Raw genomic sequence first — 16,606 nt, forward strand, 5'->3', positions numbered from 1 at the left:
TTTTTGACCAATAATTATAAATTCTGTTTTTTCAGAATTAAGTAGTAGGAAATTACCATTTCCTTCTAAAAAGGAACATAGTTTTGAGGATACTGCCTTTTCTATTAATTTTGACAGAAAAGGTAGATTCGATTCGAGATCGGCCTGTAATTGACTAATTCTCTAGGATCAAGTTGCGTTTTTTTAATAAGAGGTTTAATAATAGCCAGCTTAAAAGTTTTCGGTACATATCCTAGTGACAAAGATTAATTAATGATATTAAGAAGAGGACATATGACCTCTGGAAGCATCTCTTTCAATAGCTTAGTCGGTATAGGGTCTAACATACATATGTTGTTGGTTTAGATGACCTCTCCTATAGCAATGAATGAATGAAATTTTTCCTCAGGGAGACTACAATGCACTGCCTGATGCGATACTGTAGTAGACGGTTGCATAGTTATAATTTTCTCTCCAATATTATCAATCTTGTATGTAAAGAAGTTCATAAAGTCATTACTGCTGTTCTGTTTGGAAACGTCCGGTGTTGAAGTTTTATTTTTCGTTAATTTAGCCACCGTTTCGAATAAATACCTAGGGTTGTGTTTGTATTCTTCTAAACGTGTTGAAAAATAAGCAGATCTAGCAGTTTTTAAGGCCTCTCTGTATGCAATTGTGCTCTCTTTCCATGAAATGCGAAAAACTTCTAATTTTGTTTTCTTCCAGCTACGCTCCATTTTTCTGGCTGCTCTCTTTAGGGCTTGAGTGTGCTCGTCGTACGTACATCGTTGGACTATTTCCTTTAATCTTCTTTAAGCGCAATGGAGCAACTGTGTCTAAAGTGCTGAAAAAGAGAGAGCCAATAATTTCTGTTGCAACATTGAGTTCTTCTAAGCTATCTGGGATGCTGACGGGATGAAACTGATCAGGAAGATTATTTATAAAGCAATCTTTAGTGGCAGAAGTGATAGGTCTAACATATTTATAACACAGAGTCGGCTTTGCAACCTTGGCTAAATTAAAGGTCCCATATTGACAAAACTGAAATTTCCTGGCTTTTTTCATGATAACAGAGGTCTAGGGGCTATGAAATGAACTTACCATATAAGTTTCAAAACAGTCGATCCACAGACAAATGCACACAGCCTGCATAAAGTAGCTGTGCCTTTTCATGAGCCGTTGTGACTTCCGTATAAATGTGATATCAGAATTAATCAGTCACCGCCTTCAGTCACCACCCCCACGAATGGTGGGTCACTCAGAAAACAACAGACCAATCAGAAGAAAGGCTCATGAATATTAAGTAGACAGACCAAAATCGACCTGTTCTTGGCAGAGCTCCTGAGAAAGGAGCTGTAAAAATATATTGAGATGGTTTTTGGTACTTATACTGCAAATATATATTCTTAAGGACATCAAAACCTAAAATAAAACTTCAGAAAGGCGTACAATATGGAACCTTTAAGTATACATGAGATTAAATAATGATCTGAGATGTCATAGCTCTGCTGCAGAATTTCAACGGCATCAACATTGATTCGATGTGAAAATATTAGATCTAAAGTATGATTACGACAATGAGTAGGTCCTAACACGTGTTATCATAGAGTTAAGAATTTCTTTAAATGCCAAACCCAATGCATCTTTTTCATTATCTACATGGATTAAAATCACCAACAATTAGGACTTTATCTGCAGCCAGTACTAACTCTGATAGAAAGTCAGCAAATTATTTGATAAAGTCTGTATGGTGCCCTGGTGGCCTGTATAGACCCCTTTTCAGTTGGTAAACATGGTGACGTTTTTTGTGGGCGGGGCTTAGGTGGTGGCAGAACGATCCCTCTGGCCGCTTCACTAACGTTAGTTTGCAAGTTTTGTTAACTTGTTTTTTAACAATGACTGGAGAAAATCCGATTTTATCTTAATGTGCAAGGTCACTCACTGTCCAGGACTGCGATAGTTATTTGCAAAAGTTAATTTTAATAGACGGAACCAGATTGGCTGACCGGTACACGCTCAGTCAATGGATGGACGTTCTGACAGGATTAACGTTAACGCTACCTCCGGTTGAGTGGCCTGATTTCTACACCTACCCGATAGAGAAATCGAGGGTAAAGAGAAACTGAGAGCATATACATCTTTAAATGCCTATAACTATGTGCTGAATAGTCACGTACAAGACTTGCGTGGTACGATCCGCAGTTCTGCCTAGTCAGAGCCAAGGCCAGAAGAAGACAATGTAAAGAGTGACATTACGGTGCAATTTTAATGATGTGAATAATTTCTAGAAATAAAAATTCCAGATACCGCATATTAATTTTCAATAGATTCTTGCACCCAACAACACTTATTATGTAGCCGAATCTGTGCTGGTTTGTATTGGCCGCCTCCAGTTTTCCCTTTGTTTTGCCACCAGCTAACATCGTGACGTAACTGTGATGCCGGCTCGAAATTGGTCTATACAGTAGCCAGCACAAATGTAAAATGGGATTTATCACTTATGCTAGATAACGTTACAGAAAGCACATCACTTCAAAAGAATTATATTTGAAACTAGACTTCTGAGTAATACTTAAAATATTACTATAAATTACAGCAATACCTCCTCCTTTTCCTTTTAAATGAGCCTCGTGTTTATAGCAATAATCTTGCGGGGTGCACTCGTTTAAAGTAATGTAATTGTCTGGTTTTACCCAAGTTTCTGTCAAACACAGCACATCTAGGTTATAATCTGTAATCATATCATTAACAATAAGTGCTTTTGAAGAAAGGGATTGAATATTCAGCAACCCGAGCTTTATCAATTGTTCATCTGCATTATATTTGTTTTTTATTGGTTGAACATCAATCAAATTTTTACCCTTAAATGGGATTGGGAGTTTTTTGTATGTCCTAATGGGGAACAGACAGTCTCTATATGATGATATCTAGGTGAAAGAGGCTCTATGTGATGGGATTTATCTGACCTCAGTGACGGGAGACAGCTGGTAGACGGTCGGTTTAACCAGTCTGTCTGTTTCCTGACCTGAGCCCCTATTCATGTTTGAGCTGTAAGACTATGTGCCATATTACTAGAGAGAAGAGCAGCACCATCCCAGGAGGGATGAATACCATCTCTTTTCAACAGGTCAGGTCTGCCCCAAAAACTTTTCCAATTGTCTATGAACCCTATATTATTTTGCGGACACCACTTAGACAGCCAGCCATTGAGTGAGGAAAGTAAGGAAGCAAACTCACTGCATTTACTGTCTGAGAGCATTTCACTGGGAATCTGGCTTGGGGGGTTTGCCAGTCTCTCTACAGTAGCAAAAGGAGTGCGTGTGTTGTTTAAATTGCTGTTTATAATATTCGAAAAGAAAGTCTGTCTAGCTTTGCCTAGTTCCATATTGAAAGCATGAATGCTGTCTTTGTAGATGTTATAATGGACTACAAGTTTTGTCTTCCGCCACATGCGCTCTGCTTTTCTGCATTTTCTTCTCATATTTTGCACTGCTGTTGAGTTTCGCCAAGGTGCTTTTTGTCTGCCACTCTTCTTCCTGACTTTCAGGAGCAATATCATCAATTACACTTTTAACTTTTGAGTTAAAAGAATCAAGGAGAAAATCAACAGAGTCAGCAGATATGCTTGGTGTTAAAGATAGCCTTCATAAATAGTACGCTACTGTTCTCATTTAAGCATCTCTTTTTGACAGACACAGATCTAGCTTCAGTGGCAGGAGAGATCAATATATCAAAGAAAATACAGAAATGATCAGACAGTGCTTTTTAAGAAATTAAATGTTCTCTGCAACATTTTCATTTTATGCACATTATTATATATATATATATATATATATATATATATATATATATATATATATATTTAATGCACAATACATTTTACACTTAACTTTAAGTTAAGCCAAGCAGGTTCAGTTATCGGTCCATGCGGATTATCTTAAAATATCCGCTAGTATTGGTCTTATCTATCTATGCAATGCGGTTTTGATAATGACAAATTAATTGAACAAGCTGTATACATTTCAGAGGTCTCAAACCTCTGATGAGTGGTCAGGGTTACAAATGTTTTGAGCAAATGACAAATGACTTTATTTTATTTTTACACAGAGATCGGTAGGTCTATTAGTAAAATCTGTTGATTTTAGCGATCTTTGTTGCATTATATGCCAACAGTGACAGTTTAAAAATGGGGAGAAGCACTTCTTGTGTTTTTTGCCCCAAGTTTGCATGCCTTTAACTCCAGAAGTATTGAAGATATCTTAATATCCTTTTAGATTATGCTTCTTAACAAACAAACCATCGAGGGCCTTTAAAATGAAGATAAAATAAATGTTTGTTAAGAAGCATAATCTAAAAGGATATTAAAATATCTTCAATACTTCTGGAGTTACAGGATTCCAAACTTAGGGCAAAAAACACAAGTGCTTTTCCCCATTTTTGAACTGTCACTGTTGGCACATAATGCAACAAAATTTTATTTACAGACCTACCAATCTCTGTGTAAAAATAAAATAATGATGCTGCTATCTTTTTAAAGTAATTTTCACCCCCTGTAATTTGGCTCCAAATCTCAGGTGAAAATTGACATTTTGACCTCTTTCTACAAAATAGTGGATTACTCAGTCAATATACATTCATGACATTAAATATTTTGGCTTTCTTCTACATTTATGTATGTCTTTCACCAGAAATTGTTTATCAATATCAAAAATATTAGCCGGGGTTAATCTCTGGTTGAGTTGACACGGAATGACCCTATAAATGATTGTGTAACACGGCTCAGGAACAACTGGCCTAAAATTATGCAAAATCAGTAATGCATTTAGTAGTACATTTAGTCTTTTTTTTATTTTTTATTATACAGTTTAGTGTTTACAGGGACAGTGCACAACTGCACATTAATAAACATTTATGTCAATGTGTGCCAGTTTAACCAACTTGGCAAATTTTCAACTGTAGTCCCTGGGCAGGTGTAATGTCAGATGAAATACATTATAAATGCAGACACACCATTTAGTGAACTGTAATGGAATTGCGATGTGAATAATGTGCGGTGTGTGTCCGTGCAGGTGAGTGAGATGTGTCAGCAGGTGAAGGAGCAGATGTTTGAGTATTATGAGCAGCACAGTCAGGGCATGGAGGCCAGCATCGCTGAGCTGTCGGAGGTGCTGGAGAGAAGCAGTCAGCTGAGTATGGAGCTTCAGGGAGCCAGTCAAACCCTGGCCGCCATCAATAAAGGCCTGCAGCACAACACTGAGCAGTAGAGACACAACCTAACAATAACATAATATGAGGCAGAGTACACTTTTTTGATTTTTGTGTTACTTGTGGTACATACACACATTATAACAAAGGCAGAGTCTTGTTTACTTACAGTAATTCAACTTAAACTGAAGGAGTAACTGTTCAAACGTGAATATTTAAGTGAGTGTAGCTGTTAAAGTGAGTTTTTTCTTGTTATAGTATGTTAAAGAAAGTTCAAATGTGAATGAATATGCTAATCTGATTTGTTTTACATGTATTTAAATATTTATTTTGTTTCATTACATGGTTTATCTAAAAGACATTTACTATCATTCCTTCTTAACCCAAAAGTGGTTTTGGTAACTACATTATTGGTGTTTCAATAACTAAGGTTTGAGATTTGTAGGATTAAGGCTTTTCTCCCCCAGCATTAGCTACTGAAAACCCATTTAATTCATTGTCAATTCTCTTTATGGCTTTCTCTGTACAAATTAACTGCTCTGAATAAATATAGATGGCAAGATGCAACCATTACAAAATGAGGATTTGAGAACAGACCATAGAGCCTCCGGTACATCTGCGTAATGAAAGCAAAAGGGGAAACACTGTAATATTTTACATTTTATTCACCTGCATTAAAAATAATTTGTTCAAAACAGCCCAACACTTTGAGATTCATTTTATAATACATCAATGTACAAACAGAAACATGCACTTTTTTATTTTTTGCGATCCTTGGTGCATTTCTTTACAAATCTACTTAAAAACCTGCGGTCAAACCTTCATTGAAAGTCTTGTGGTCTAGTAGGTCTAGTAGGACATAGAAAACATAGAAAAATAGATCTCTGACAAAGACTACATACATAAATTACAGACATTCAATTATCACATACGTTACCTGAAATACTGCTAACACGTGTTTGTTTTAACCAGATTCAGAGAATATTGTATCTATTAAAGATTAAGTAAGTTGTAATGGTAAATGAAGCAAACTCTACAAGCGTTCTGGAACTGAATGGGTAATAGGTCAAAGGCAGCAGAAGTCAGTGTACATGATGTGTACAGTAGGGAGACGGCAGCTCATTTGTCCACGGTGAAGGACTGCAGTCCAGTGATGGCTCTGCCCAGGATTAGGGCATGGATGTCATGGGTACCTACAAAAGACGACAATAATCAATGTGTTTGGAAAAAAAAAGTTACTCAATCAAGCCTTCAATGGATGCATTGGTATGTACATCAGAACTAGCTCATTATTATATCCTGTTATATACCAAGTTTTTCTGGAATCTTTCTGGAAAAATAAAGATAACCTTTATTTAAGAAACATTTTATGTGTATAAATATTTACAACAAAAAAAATCCTAAAAACTAGAGCAGCGTAGAGATCCATAAGACTAAATACAATTAAAAAATATGACAAGAAATTAAAATAAAATTGACCAAAACAATATATAGAAGGATCTCAAAGTCTTTTTGATAAAGTCTCAATAAGGTCCAACCAAAATTGTATTGTCTATCTGGTGGCGCCATGCACTTTAGCTGTGGTACACTCCAAAAGGGCAATGTCCAGCAAATAGACATAGCTGGGGTAGTTGGTTCCAACCACAGTTTTAGGATAACCTTTTTTTCCTCCAGTTTTGAGATAAAAATATTGTGCTGACACTTAATAAGCGAAGCTGATCAAGTTAATGTGTTCACATCAAGAGCTAATCCACAGTAATGGCCATAAATCTAAATGTGCAATCTGGCTGTGCAAGTTTTACTTCATAAAAGAACAAAGTTTAACCTGTTAACTTTGAGCATAGATCTGAACTTAAATGCTTGAAATTCATGAATGCCTTAAGAATACAGATTAAAAAATAAAAGTGTAATAGAGTGCCTTCTGTGTGAACGCAAACACGTTCCGGGATCGATCCTGGGATGAGGACCAGGTAACATTTCTTGGATCAGTCCGGGAATGTAACACATTGGGTGAACAAAAGGCAGGACCAATGCCGTAAGGGGTGTGTCGTAGCGATGACGCTGAAGCTGAGAGCGTTCGCCAGATTAGTGGAATAGAACGCGATGCGCTAGTTTATGATCAAATCAGAAAAAAAAATGCACAAGCATGGTTTCTCGAGAGAGAAATTGCAGATCATAAGCAAACTTAAGACGCTGCAGAGACATTACATGCCATATGGCTTTACAGGATGTGTGTGAACACGCACAGATTACAGAAAATCTCTGGCAGTGTGAATGAACCAAAGTCAAACGATCCCAAGACACATTATCAGTGTATTTTCTGGAATCTCTGTGTGAAAGGGGCTATAAAGTTATAGAAGTTTAAGTTTACTGTAAAGCAGGAGTGTCAAACCCAGTTCCTGGAGGGCCAAATATTTTACAATATTATTTGGACTAAAAAATTGCTAGAAAATCAAAGCCAAAATTGTGTTCCGCTAAAAAGTTTTAGGCCTGGTTTCACAGACAGGACTTAGATTAAGCAAGGATTAGGCCTTAGTTCAATTAGGACATTTAAGTAGCTTTTATAAACATGCCTTAGAAAAAACATGACTGGTGTGCATGGATGATTCGTTCGTGTTGCCAGATCTTGCTAGGAAAAAACTGTGAACAAGAAAAAGCCCAGAATAAATCCAAATGCTTATATTATATTGAAAACAAAATATCGCAACATGCACCTGCCCACTTTAATATCCCAATAAACTTGATCGCTTTATGATTGCAAATGATTTATGTTCTTTACTTCGTGTAAAACTATGCACTAACAAACAGCCACCTTTATGGCAACTAATTTTTTTTGGGTTACAGTGGCAGTGTTTATGAAATTATGTATTATTCCTTAAAAAAAAAAGAACAAGGGAAAGGACGTTGTTTTGAATAAGTGTGGAAATAATATAAAAAGTGCTTTAATGCAAACTTTCTGATGTCCTCCAAAAATATCTAACTTTCTTTGTAATCCCGATCACTTTCCTAAAAGCTCAAAGCATTACAGAACTCTCGTCTGTGCGGTGACCAACAACAGGAAGTTTAAATCAGGGATTACACACATGGGTTTCTCCGTAATGCCTGATCTTTTCACTTCATTCACATCTCCTTCACTCTCTCTGACCTTCATAAGTGTTGACGGCTTCCAGGTTCAGGACGTGACGAATGACGTGATACTCGTCTGCGATGCCGTTTCCTCCCAGCATATCTCGGGCCTGTCTAGCGATATCCAGGGCTTTCCCGCAGGAGTTCCTCTTCAGCATAGATATCATCTCTGGAGCCGCTCTGTGAACGTAGATCAGAGAGTAAAGACCGTTAGCTTGGATGTGATCAGTTACACATCTATGAGGGGTATTTTTCTCACATATTAACGTCATTCTTTCAAGACAGGGTTTACATTTTAAATTAAATTGTATGTTTTTGTAAAGTTAAAAGTAAAGTTCAAATGGCCTTTACTTGCTGCAGAGCAGCTCTATTTTGACAGGAAACTTCACTGGGATATTTTTGTAATGATAAATATTGAAGTGACTCAAAATAGACTTAAAGTACTGGACCTTTTAAAAAATAATTTACTTATCACATTTACTTTGTTAAAAAAATATTTTAAGGTGTCATTGTTACAGTGTAATTATATATTTAAGTACTGTGTAATATTAATTAATAACATGTACTACTTACTATAAGGTTAGGGCAGGATTAGGATTTGGTCGAGGGTTAGTTGCATGTAATTATGCATAATTTACTGTTATTACTATGGTAAATACATGTACATATGTAACAAAGACACTGTAAAATAAAGTGTTACCAAATTTAATTGCAGTGAACGAATGGGAAGTGTCTAATGTTTCCATATTTCTCTTCTCAACCAGAATTCACAAAACGTTTTGACTAATGAATTTTCGACTTCTGTTGACTATTGGAGAAGAAATTTTGTTAATCAGATTATAGGGGAAATAGTCAAAATGACCAAGACAGTTAAATATTTTGGGCCTGAGTAAAACTAAAATTAGCTCACTATATACTGTATATCCATGACTCTGATATTTCCAAGTTTTCCATGAGCCTGTGAAATGTGTCAAATTGCACCAAACATTTGTCTTTCTCTGTTCCACACTTGATCCCTGCATCCTCACAAAAATGATGTCCATGTCTATAAATCCTAAAAACTAGAGCAGCGTAGATATGAACCTCACTTTTTGTCATCTATCAGTCGGCCCAGCTGCAGACACGACTGCAGGCCGATGGTGATCTCGGTCAGCATGTCTGCCATCTTCTTCTGGATCAGCTGGTTTCTGGCTAGAGGAACTCCAAACTGGATCCTAAAGAGAACATTACAGGAACATTGTGTTACATTCTGAAAACAACATCTACAAGAACCATATAGACATGAACTATAAAGGAGAGCCAATCTAAGCAAGCAAATTTACTTAGACTAACATTTACAGTTTAAAATCCTTCCACACGTTCGTCATTATCCAGTCACTCATTAATGAGAACAGACTGCAGACGTGTTCTGACCTGTCCAGTGTGTACTGACGTGCGGCGTGGAAACAAAACTCAGCGGCTCCCAGAGCTCCCCAAGCGATGCCATAGCGAGCATTATTCAGACAGCCGAATGGACCCTGGTGAACAAGGAAGAAAATCACAGCTATATTAGCATTGACATTCACTAAAAAAAATAACAAAAAATGTATTATGCATCGACTAGGTGCTTGTTTGAGAAGCCTTATCACCCAGATATACGTCACAATAGGAAGAAAAGACTATCGCAACTTCCGTTTCATGCCGACTTCAAGCCAGTGCTTCATTATTGTGAGAGACTTTATTAGATCTAATAATAAAGTCAAGCCAATAAACCCTGAGCCAGTGTTTCTTGATGGTGTCTCATGCGGTTTCTGTCTCACTCACCGCCAGTCCTGATACTTTGGGCAGCAGGTTTTCCTCTGGCACTTCCACCTCGTCCATGATGATCATGCCGGTGGCTGAAGCCCGCAGAGAAAACTTGCCCTCGATCTTGGGGGTGGACAGACCCTTCATGCCACGCTCCAGAATGAAACCACGCACCTTCCCGTCCTCGCATTTGGCCCAAACCACACAGATATCAGCCACGGGTGAGTTCGTAATCCTGTGCGAGAGAATGGAGCAAATGTAAGATGTTAGAAGAGACTCTTTGTCACTTCTGTCCATAATTTAGATCATTTTCCAAAATAAGTGCCACAGGAATGAGACCTAAAAACCGGAATTGAGCATTTTTGCACTTCTGGTTCCATCATCTGGAAGTCGATAGTTTTTTGGTTAAATGCCTGAAATAAGATGTGTGGTTAACACAAGCTCAAGATATTGTAACGTTTTTTTTTCCTAAAACAATGATTTTTTTAAAAATGATTTTACTTGTCTTGAAAAGGGCGGTTGTTAACAAGTGGCTAAATGGACCAAAGAGGTTGTCGGGACATAAATCGTAATCACACCGAACAGGAAAACTCGACTTCTCACTGGTCCACCACTTTCACAGCTTTGTTGAGTTTATACAAACCATTCTAACTCAAACTTTCCAACTTGTAGATTCTAAATGTCTTTATTTAAAATCTACAAGTTGGAAAGTTTGAGTTAGAATATATGAAAGATATGTCGGAATTGTAGTGATGTTGAAGTCAAATGACCGTGGTGTAGTTCGTTTATAGTCTAATTTTAGATTTTCACTTCAGGTGATTGTTTATAGGCTTCAGAATTCATAAAAGTTGTGTTAATGTGTAAAGACTATCATGATGAGCAAAAGGTGTAAGAAGCATAATCTTTTGTGGGTCACAGAGCTTATCTTCTACAATAATCCAAAAGCCAGTGGAAAAAATCCTATTGGCTTTTTGCCAAGGGAACCAGGGAGATGCAAACTTCAGGGATGGCCTATAAAAACACATCATAACTGCTGCATTCTGGGCTGGCACTGGCAGCAACTGTCCATTAATTGAACGCAGTCCTTAAAAAGGCTTATGGCACCACCATGTGGACACAGACTGTTACTTGAACAGACGGATTGTGATTTCTTCACCTTTACTGTTGTTCTAAGCCTGCGTTATATAAGAGCGGCGCTGGACGCACCAGGTCTTGGAGCCGGTGAGGGTGAAGGTGCGGCTGGACGGGTTGTACTTGGCTTTGGTCTCCATGCCGCCCGGGTCACTGCCGTGGTTTGGCTCCGTCAGTCCAAAACAACCTAGAATCTCTCCTTGTGCTGCGCGACACATAGACAAAATGATGTCTGCATGGTTATGAACTTAAAGGGATACTTCAGGATTTAGCATTAAGCTTTGTATTAGTAGAAAACCTGTAGTATTTTCGAATTACCATGCTTTCCACCCTCATATTCCCCTGAGACAAGAGATTTATGTATTTTTTGTCTGGAAAAAATCCTCCGATGACGCAAAAATCGTCATTTTGCGTCATCTGAGGATTTTCTGGCCAGAGGCTAAAGACTACAGCCAGTAGTAGGAGCTGTTCCGCATGTTTTCAGCCCGCCCATAGAGAGAGGGATCTCACTCACAGAATGTACACAGTGTCAGCTTTGGAAGCTAAGCTAGCAGGCTCTTGTTCTGTGGAGAAAGCTGAGTAGTAGGAGAAAGCTGAGTAGTAGGGGTTACCATCCTCCTTTTCCCGGACTTGTCCGGCGGGCGAGATCGTTCAAAATGTCCGGGATTCAGCTTTTGCTTTATGCAGTCGCCATTCATTGTTTACATGCACACCTTTTGTTTCAATCTAGCTGAATTCATTTATTCCGATTGGTGAATCTGAATGTAGAGTTTACATGAACGCTAAACAAGTGATCGGTTGATGTGCGTTTTACCATTGCTAAGAAAATTCCTGCTCCTCCGTGAGAGATGGGAGACCCGGCGCGTCTCAGTAATGACACCACCGGCCTCGCACCGTTCTCCCGCGGCCGTCAGCCTCGTCCTGCTCGCCACAGTAAACATGATGAATGGCGACTGTAGAACGCAAACGCCAAATCCCGGACATTTTGGGCGATCTCGAAATCACGGGCAAACTCGTCACGGAGACTCACTAAGTTAGTAGCCTAACCTTCTTGTTGTTTTCAACTGCGCTCTCTAACCGGTAGGCGTGGCTTCCTAGGGCAGCGAAGCAAGTGCATTCTGGGAGTTGTTGTCTTTCATCCACATAAGCCAAAAATACATTTTCTGGCTTTTCTCAGTCTAGAAAGCTCCGAATTCAAAAATTTCTTCACATTTCTTCTACTTAAATGACCCATTTTAAATAAACATTCATCTTCCCAGAGGTGAAGTTTCCCTTTAATTGAGTGAATCTTATAAGCAATATTTCAGCTCATAATCAAAAGATAAAGAATGTGAACCATTAAGATTTTGTGCATTGTGACACATTCTGGTTTTGCAGTCTTACCCAGTCTGGGCAGGTATTTCTGCTTCTGTTCCTCCGTGCCGTAAGCGTTGATGGGATGCATGACCAGCGAGGACTGCACACTCATGACCGAGCGATAGCCGCTGTCCACTCGCTCCACCTCGCGAGCGATGAGACCGTACGCCACGTAACTTGTACCAGCACAGCCGTAACCTTGATAGGGAAGAGTGCATGAGTGTGAGAGAGTTACAGAAAAGTATATATGGTTGCATGATAACACTTTGCAATAAGGTTTCATTTGTTAATATTAGTAACTACATTAGTTAACATGAACTACTTCTACAGCATTTATTAATCTTAGTTAATGTCAACATTTGCTAATACATTTTTAAGATTGAAAGTTGTATGTTAACATTAGTTAATGCACATATGAACATGGAACATTTTTAACAACTAACATTAACAAAGATTAATAAATGCTGTAAGAATATATTGCTCATCATTGTTAGTTAATGTTAGCTAATGCTAGTATTAACAAATGAAACCTGTTACCGATTACACTTTCAACAAGCAATTCATTCTTTATTTCCTGACTAGGCATTAGATGACGGAAAGCATTTTTTTATTTTAAATCTCTAATATAGGGCTGCACAATTTGGGGATACAAATCGAATTGCAATTTTTCTGATAAAAATTCCAATGGCAATTTAAAATGCAATTAAAATTAATTTTGTGATTATATAGTGCATCAGTATAACTTTACGAGTATAACTAAACGATGAATAATTTTATCATGATTATTATTAGTAAATGAGAATATGAAACAATAAGAAATATTACTATAGTAATATTATTATATATTGAAATATTATAGTAATATTCTAAATAAAAAAAAAAAGTATTTAAAAATGTAGTATTTATTTAACATCGATGTTTTTACTCATCCATAAACATTATTAGATCGGTCGGCTTGCCGTTGACGACAAGATCCATAATTCTTAGCAAATGTTGCGTCATCAATCTACGCCTTTGTTATTGTAAAGAGGTTAGCGACCCCTAGTGGTGAAAAATTCCATACTGTACATTTAAGAATTTAGCATTTTAAAATACCGTACTAATATTTATGTCTTGTCTTGATTTCATTTTCAAAAGTTAAACCATCAATCTTTAATTTTGACCGAAAATCGCAGGGAGCCCTTAAAGTGTTATAGGTGCTTTTTATTAAAATTTTGGGAAGATGGTTTGCACACTTTGGGTTCCCAAATGCACAGTATAACGACGCAAACTCAGAGCAGATGCAGAAAAGGAGTTCATGTGGAGCGGCATTTCCTGCGAACCGAGCCGCTCTGAGACACTGAAAATAGTGTATAAATAAACAGTGCCGTGCTTCCCTCCGAAACGTTCAGTGCATATATTCATTTAAACTGCAGCTTTAGCAATTTGATAATCATTTTCAAGCTTTACTCTAATATCGACTGCTGACCAATACGGGACTGATATATTATGCATACCTTTAATGGTTGGGCCCAAAACACCCAGTTCCCCCATCTCAGACACAATCTCACGATGAAAAACTAGTGGAGAACAAAGAGCAGTTAGTTTAAAAAAGCTTTCAATCAAAGGAAACTAACACCCTACTCCACAACCCGTAGCCCCTTTTAGAAGTGCTGTTGTAAACCACAAGCTGTCATTGTGATATAAATATACACTCACCTTCATTTCTGTTGGCCATCAGGATACGCGGCATGAGTTTCTCCTGGCAGTACGTGCGAAACGAGTCTCGAATCATGACCTCCTCCTCCGTCAGGAGACCCTCCAGCTGCAGCGCATCACGCCAGTTAAACTGCGCTTTAGCTGAGGTTTATATGACGGGATATAACAAATCAGCAGATATTCAGAAGCTTACAGCAGGAAATATTGCAGAAGTAAACATACGTGTTTTCACTTGCTTCTTTTCACCAGACTTCTCTGCATCTGATAGAATAATAATAGAATTTTACATTTGTGTATCTTCACAATGTTATGCATGTGCAAATAGAAATATGCATTAGAAATTCACTCCCATTCAAAAGTTTGGGGTCATTAAGATCTTTTAATACTTTATTCAGAAATTATGCATTGAATTGATCAAAAGTGACAGTAAAGACATTTATAATGTTATAAAAGATCGTAAAAATCTGTTCTTTTAAACTTTCTACCATCAAATAAATATTTAGTAGCACTGTTTTCAACACTGATTATGAGAAATGTTTCTTGATCACTAAATCATACCAAATATTATAAATATTCAGATAAGGAAATTGACATGCTTGAAGAACATGACTTATATTCTGTATTTGAGCTGTGGAATAACTATCTAATGACCACATTTAAAGGGATAGTTCACCCCAAAATTAAAATTATTAATGTTGTTCCAAACCTGTATGCTGTTCTTTTTATTTAAAGAATTGTTATATTGCATAATGATGTGCATGAATGATTTGATTTGATTAATGACTCAGTTTCAGTCTGTTCATCACATCTCAAAAACGGTTTGGATTACTGTTATGGTAGATTTTTTTGAGCTTGACGGACATGGTGAGTATAATTTTTCAATTCTTTTTGTGTTCCAATAATAATAATACAAACCAAACAGGTCTGGAACAACATAGGGGTGCTTAAGTGTGCATTATATAAAGACATATATCCGACAAATTGCTGTTCTGACCCCATGGAGAAGCCGCAGAAGTTTTCTGTGATCTGGAAGCTGTATAGAGGAGACATCTCTGGCTGTTCACAAGCAGACGACTCGCACTCCTTAATGCCATGATGAGTGAGCCTCTGTAAAAGTAATAATGCATGTCATGAATGTCATAGATCATACATTAATATATGCATGTATCAAAACATTCAACAATGCCTTAATCATTTCTATGCATATTTAATATTAACTCTTTATTTTACCAGGTTGGCCCCTTCAAATTAATATAAGTTTTAAGAGAGAACTGCCCAAAATGGCAGCATACAATATAATCATAATACAAATTATAGAATTATTATGTCATACCATGCTGAAATAACTAGTTAAATCACTTAAGACGAGACAAGACATACAGGATATTGTGTTTTAAATTACATATTGCATAATACTGCTAAAGCTAGGAGAGTTTCAGTCAATGTCTAACGTAGGTAAACAAATCCTCAGACACTTGTTCTGTAAACAAGCATTAGCGTCACAGTTCTTGGCCACAAGTCATGCACACGAATAGCAGTTGACCCAAAAGCACAGGAGCTAATAAAGGACTCTGGTATAATGTCATATACACAGATAAAAGCTTTACGTACCTGTACACGACGATTTATGAGCAGACGGTGCTAGTTCACTTGTCATACAGCGATAATTGCGGTAGACAGGTGGGATTTTTTCACTTTTGACAGGCAGCGCACGGAGGGCGGAAGAGGAACATGAATGTGTGAAAGATGGAGAGTCCATGGCGCCATTTTGTGTGTGGCACATCTTCATCTTCTTGTTCTTCTTCTTCTTACTATTTTACGGCGGTTGGCATGAACATTGATTGACATGAACAGGTATAATAAAATAGGCAAAGTTTGGAGGACTAATAATTCTGTAAATCTAAGTTGTTTTGGTTTTTTTTTTAAATCAATTTAATTATATTATTTGTGTAATTATGCGCATCTAAAAATGATGTGACATTAAAGGGATAGTTCACCCAAAATGTAAAATTAGCCCATGATTTACTCACCCTTAAGTAATCCTATATGACATTCTTCTTTCAGACAAATACAGTCGGAGTTATATTAAAAAATGTCCTGGCTCTTCCTAACGTTATAATATTCGGTTACTTTTTTCCATCTTTCATCGCTCCTCCGTCGTGTGTGTAATTTACAATCCATGGTGTGTCAATTTACAAACGTTTAGAAACATCAAGGTTTTTTTTTAATGTTTTTGAAAGTCTCTTAATCTCACCAAGGCAGCATTTATTTGATCAAAAATACAGTAAAAACAGTATAACTGTCAAATATTATTAGGCTACAATTT

General features: G+C 37.3%; 2 protein-coding genes across 3 annotated transcripts in view; one reads left to right on the plus strand and one right to left on the minus strand.

The window, feature by feature from the left end:
• Positions 1–5,875, plus strand: part of syce2 (synaptonemal complex central element protein 2) — a 19,398-nt gene extending 13,523 nt beyond the window's left edge. For both annotated transcript variants that reach the window (XM_084116232.1, XM_084116233.1), the window contains exon 5: positions 5,049–5,875. In XM_084116232.1, coding sequence (XP_083972358.1) covers positions 5,049–5,243 — 195 coding nt within the window. In that variant the 3' untranslated portion in view covers positions 5,244–5,875. The remainder of the gene's footprint in view (positions 1–5,048) is intronic.
• On the minus strand, positions 5,832–16,026 carry gcdhb (glutaryl-CoA dehydrogenase b). Its single transcript, XM_084116211.1, has 12 exons — positions 15,892–16,026; positions 15,275–15,387; positions 14,503–14,541; positions 14,281–14,421; positions 14,079–14,141; positions 12,610–12,780; positions 11,302–11,431; positions 10,114–10,330; positions 9,724–9,827; positions 9,399–9,524; positions 8,330–8,490; positions 5,832–6,377 (listed from the first exon to the last, which is right to left on the minus strand). The coding sequence occupies exons 2-12, from the start codon at positions 15,372–15,374 to the stop codon at positions 6,304–6,306; spliced, it is 1,326 nt and encodes a 441-aa protein (XP_083972337.1). The 5' UTR covers positions 15,375–15,387; positions 15,892–16,026; the 3' UTR covers positions 5,832–6,303.
• Between the last annotated feature and the right edge of the window lie 580 nt (positions 16,027–16,606).

The sequence above is a fragment of the Abramis brama genome (genome assembly GCF_963993115.1).
Source record: "Abramis brama genome assembly, chromosome: 1".
Classification (NCBI taxonomy): domain Eukaryota; kingdom Metazoa; phylum Chordata; class Actinopteri; order Cypriniformes; family Leuciscidae; genus Abramis; species Abramis brama.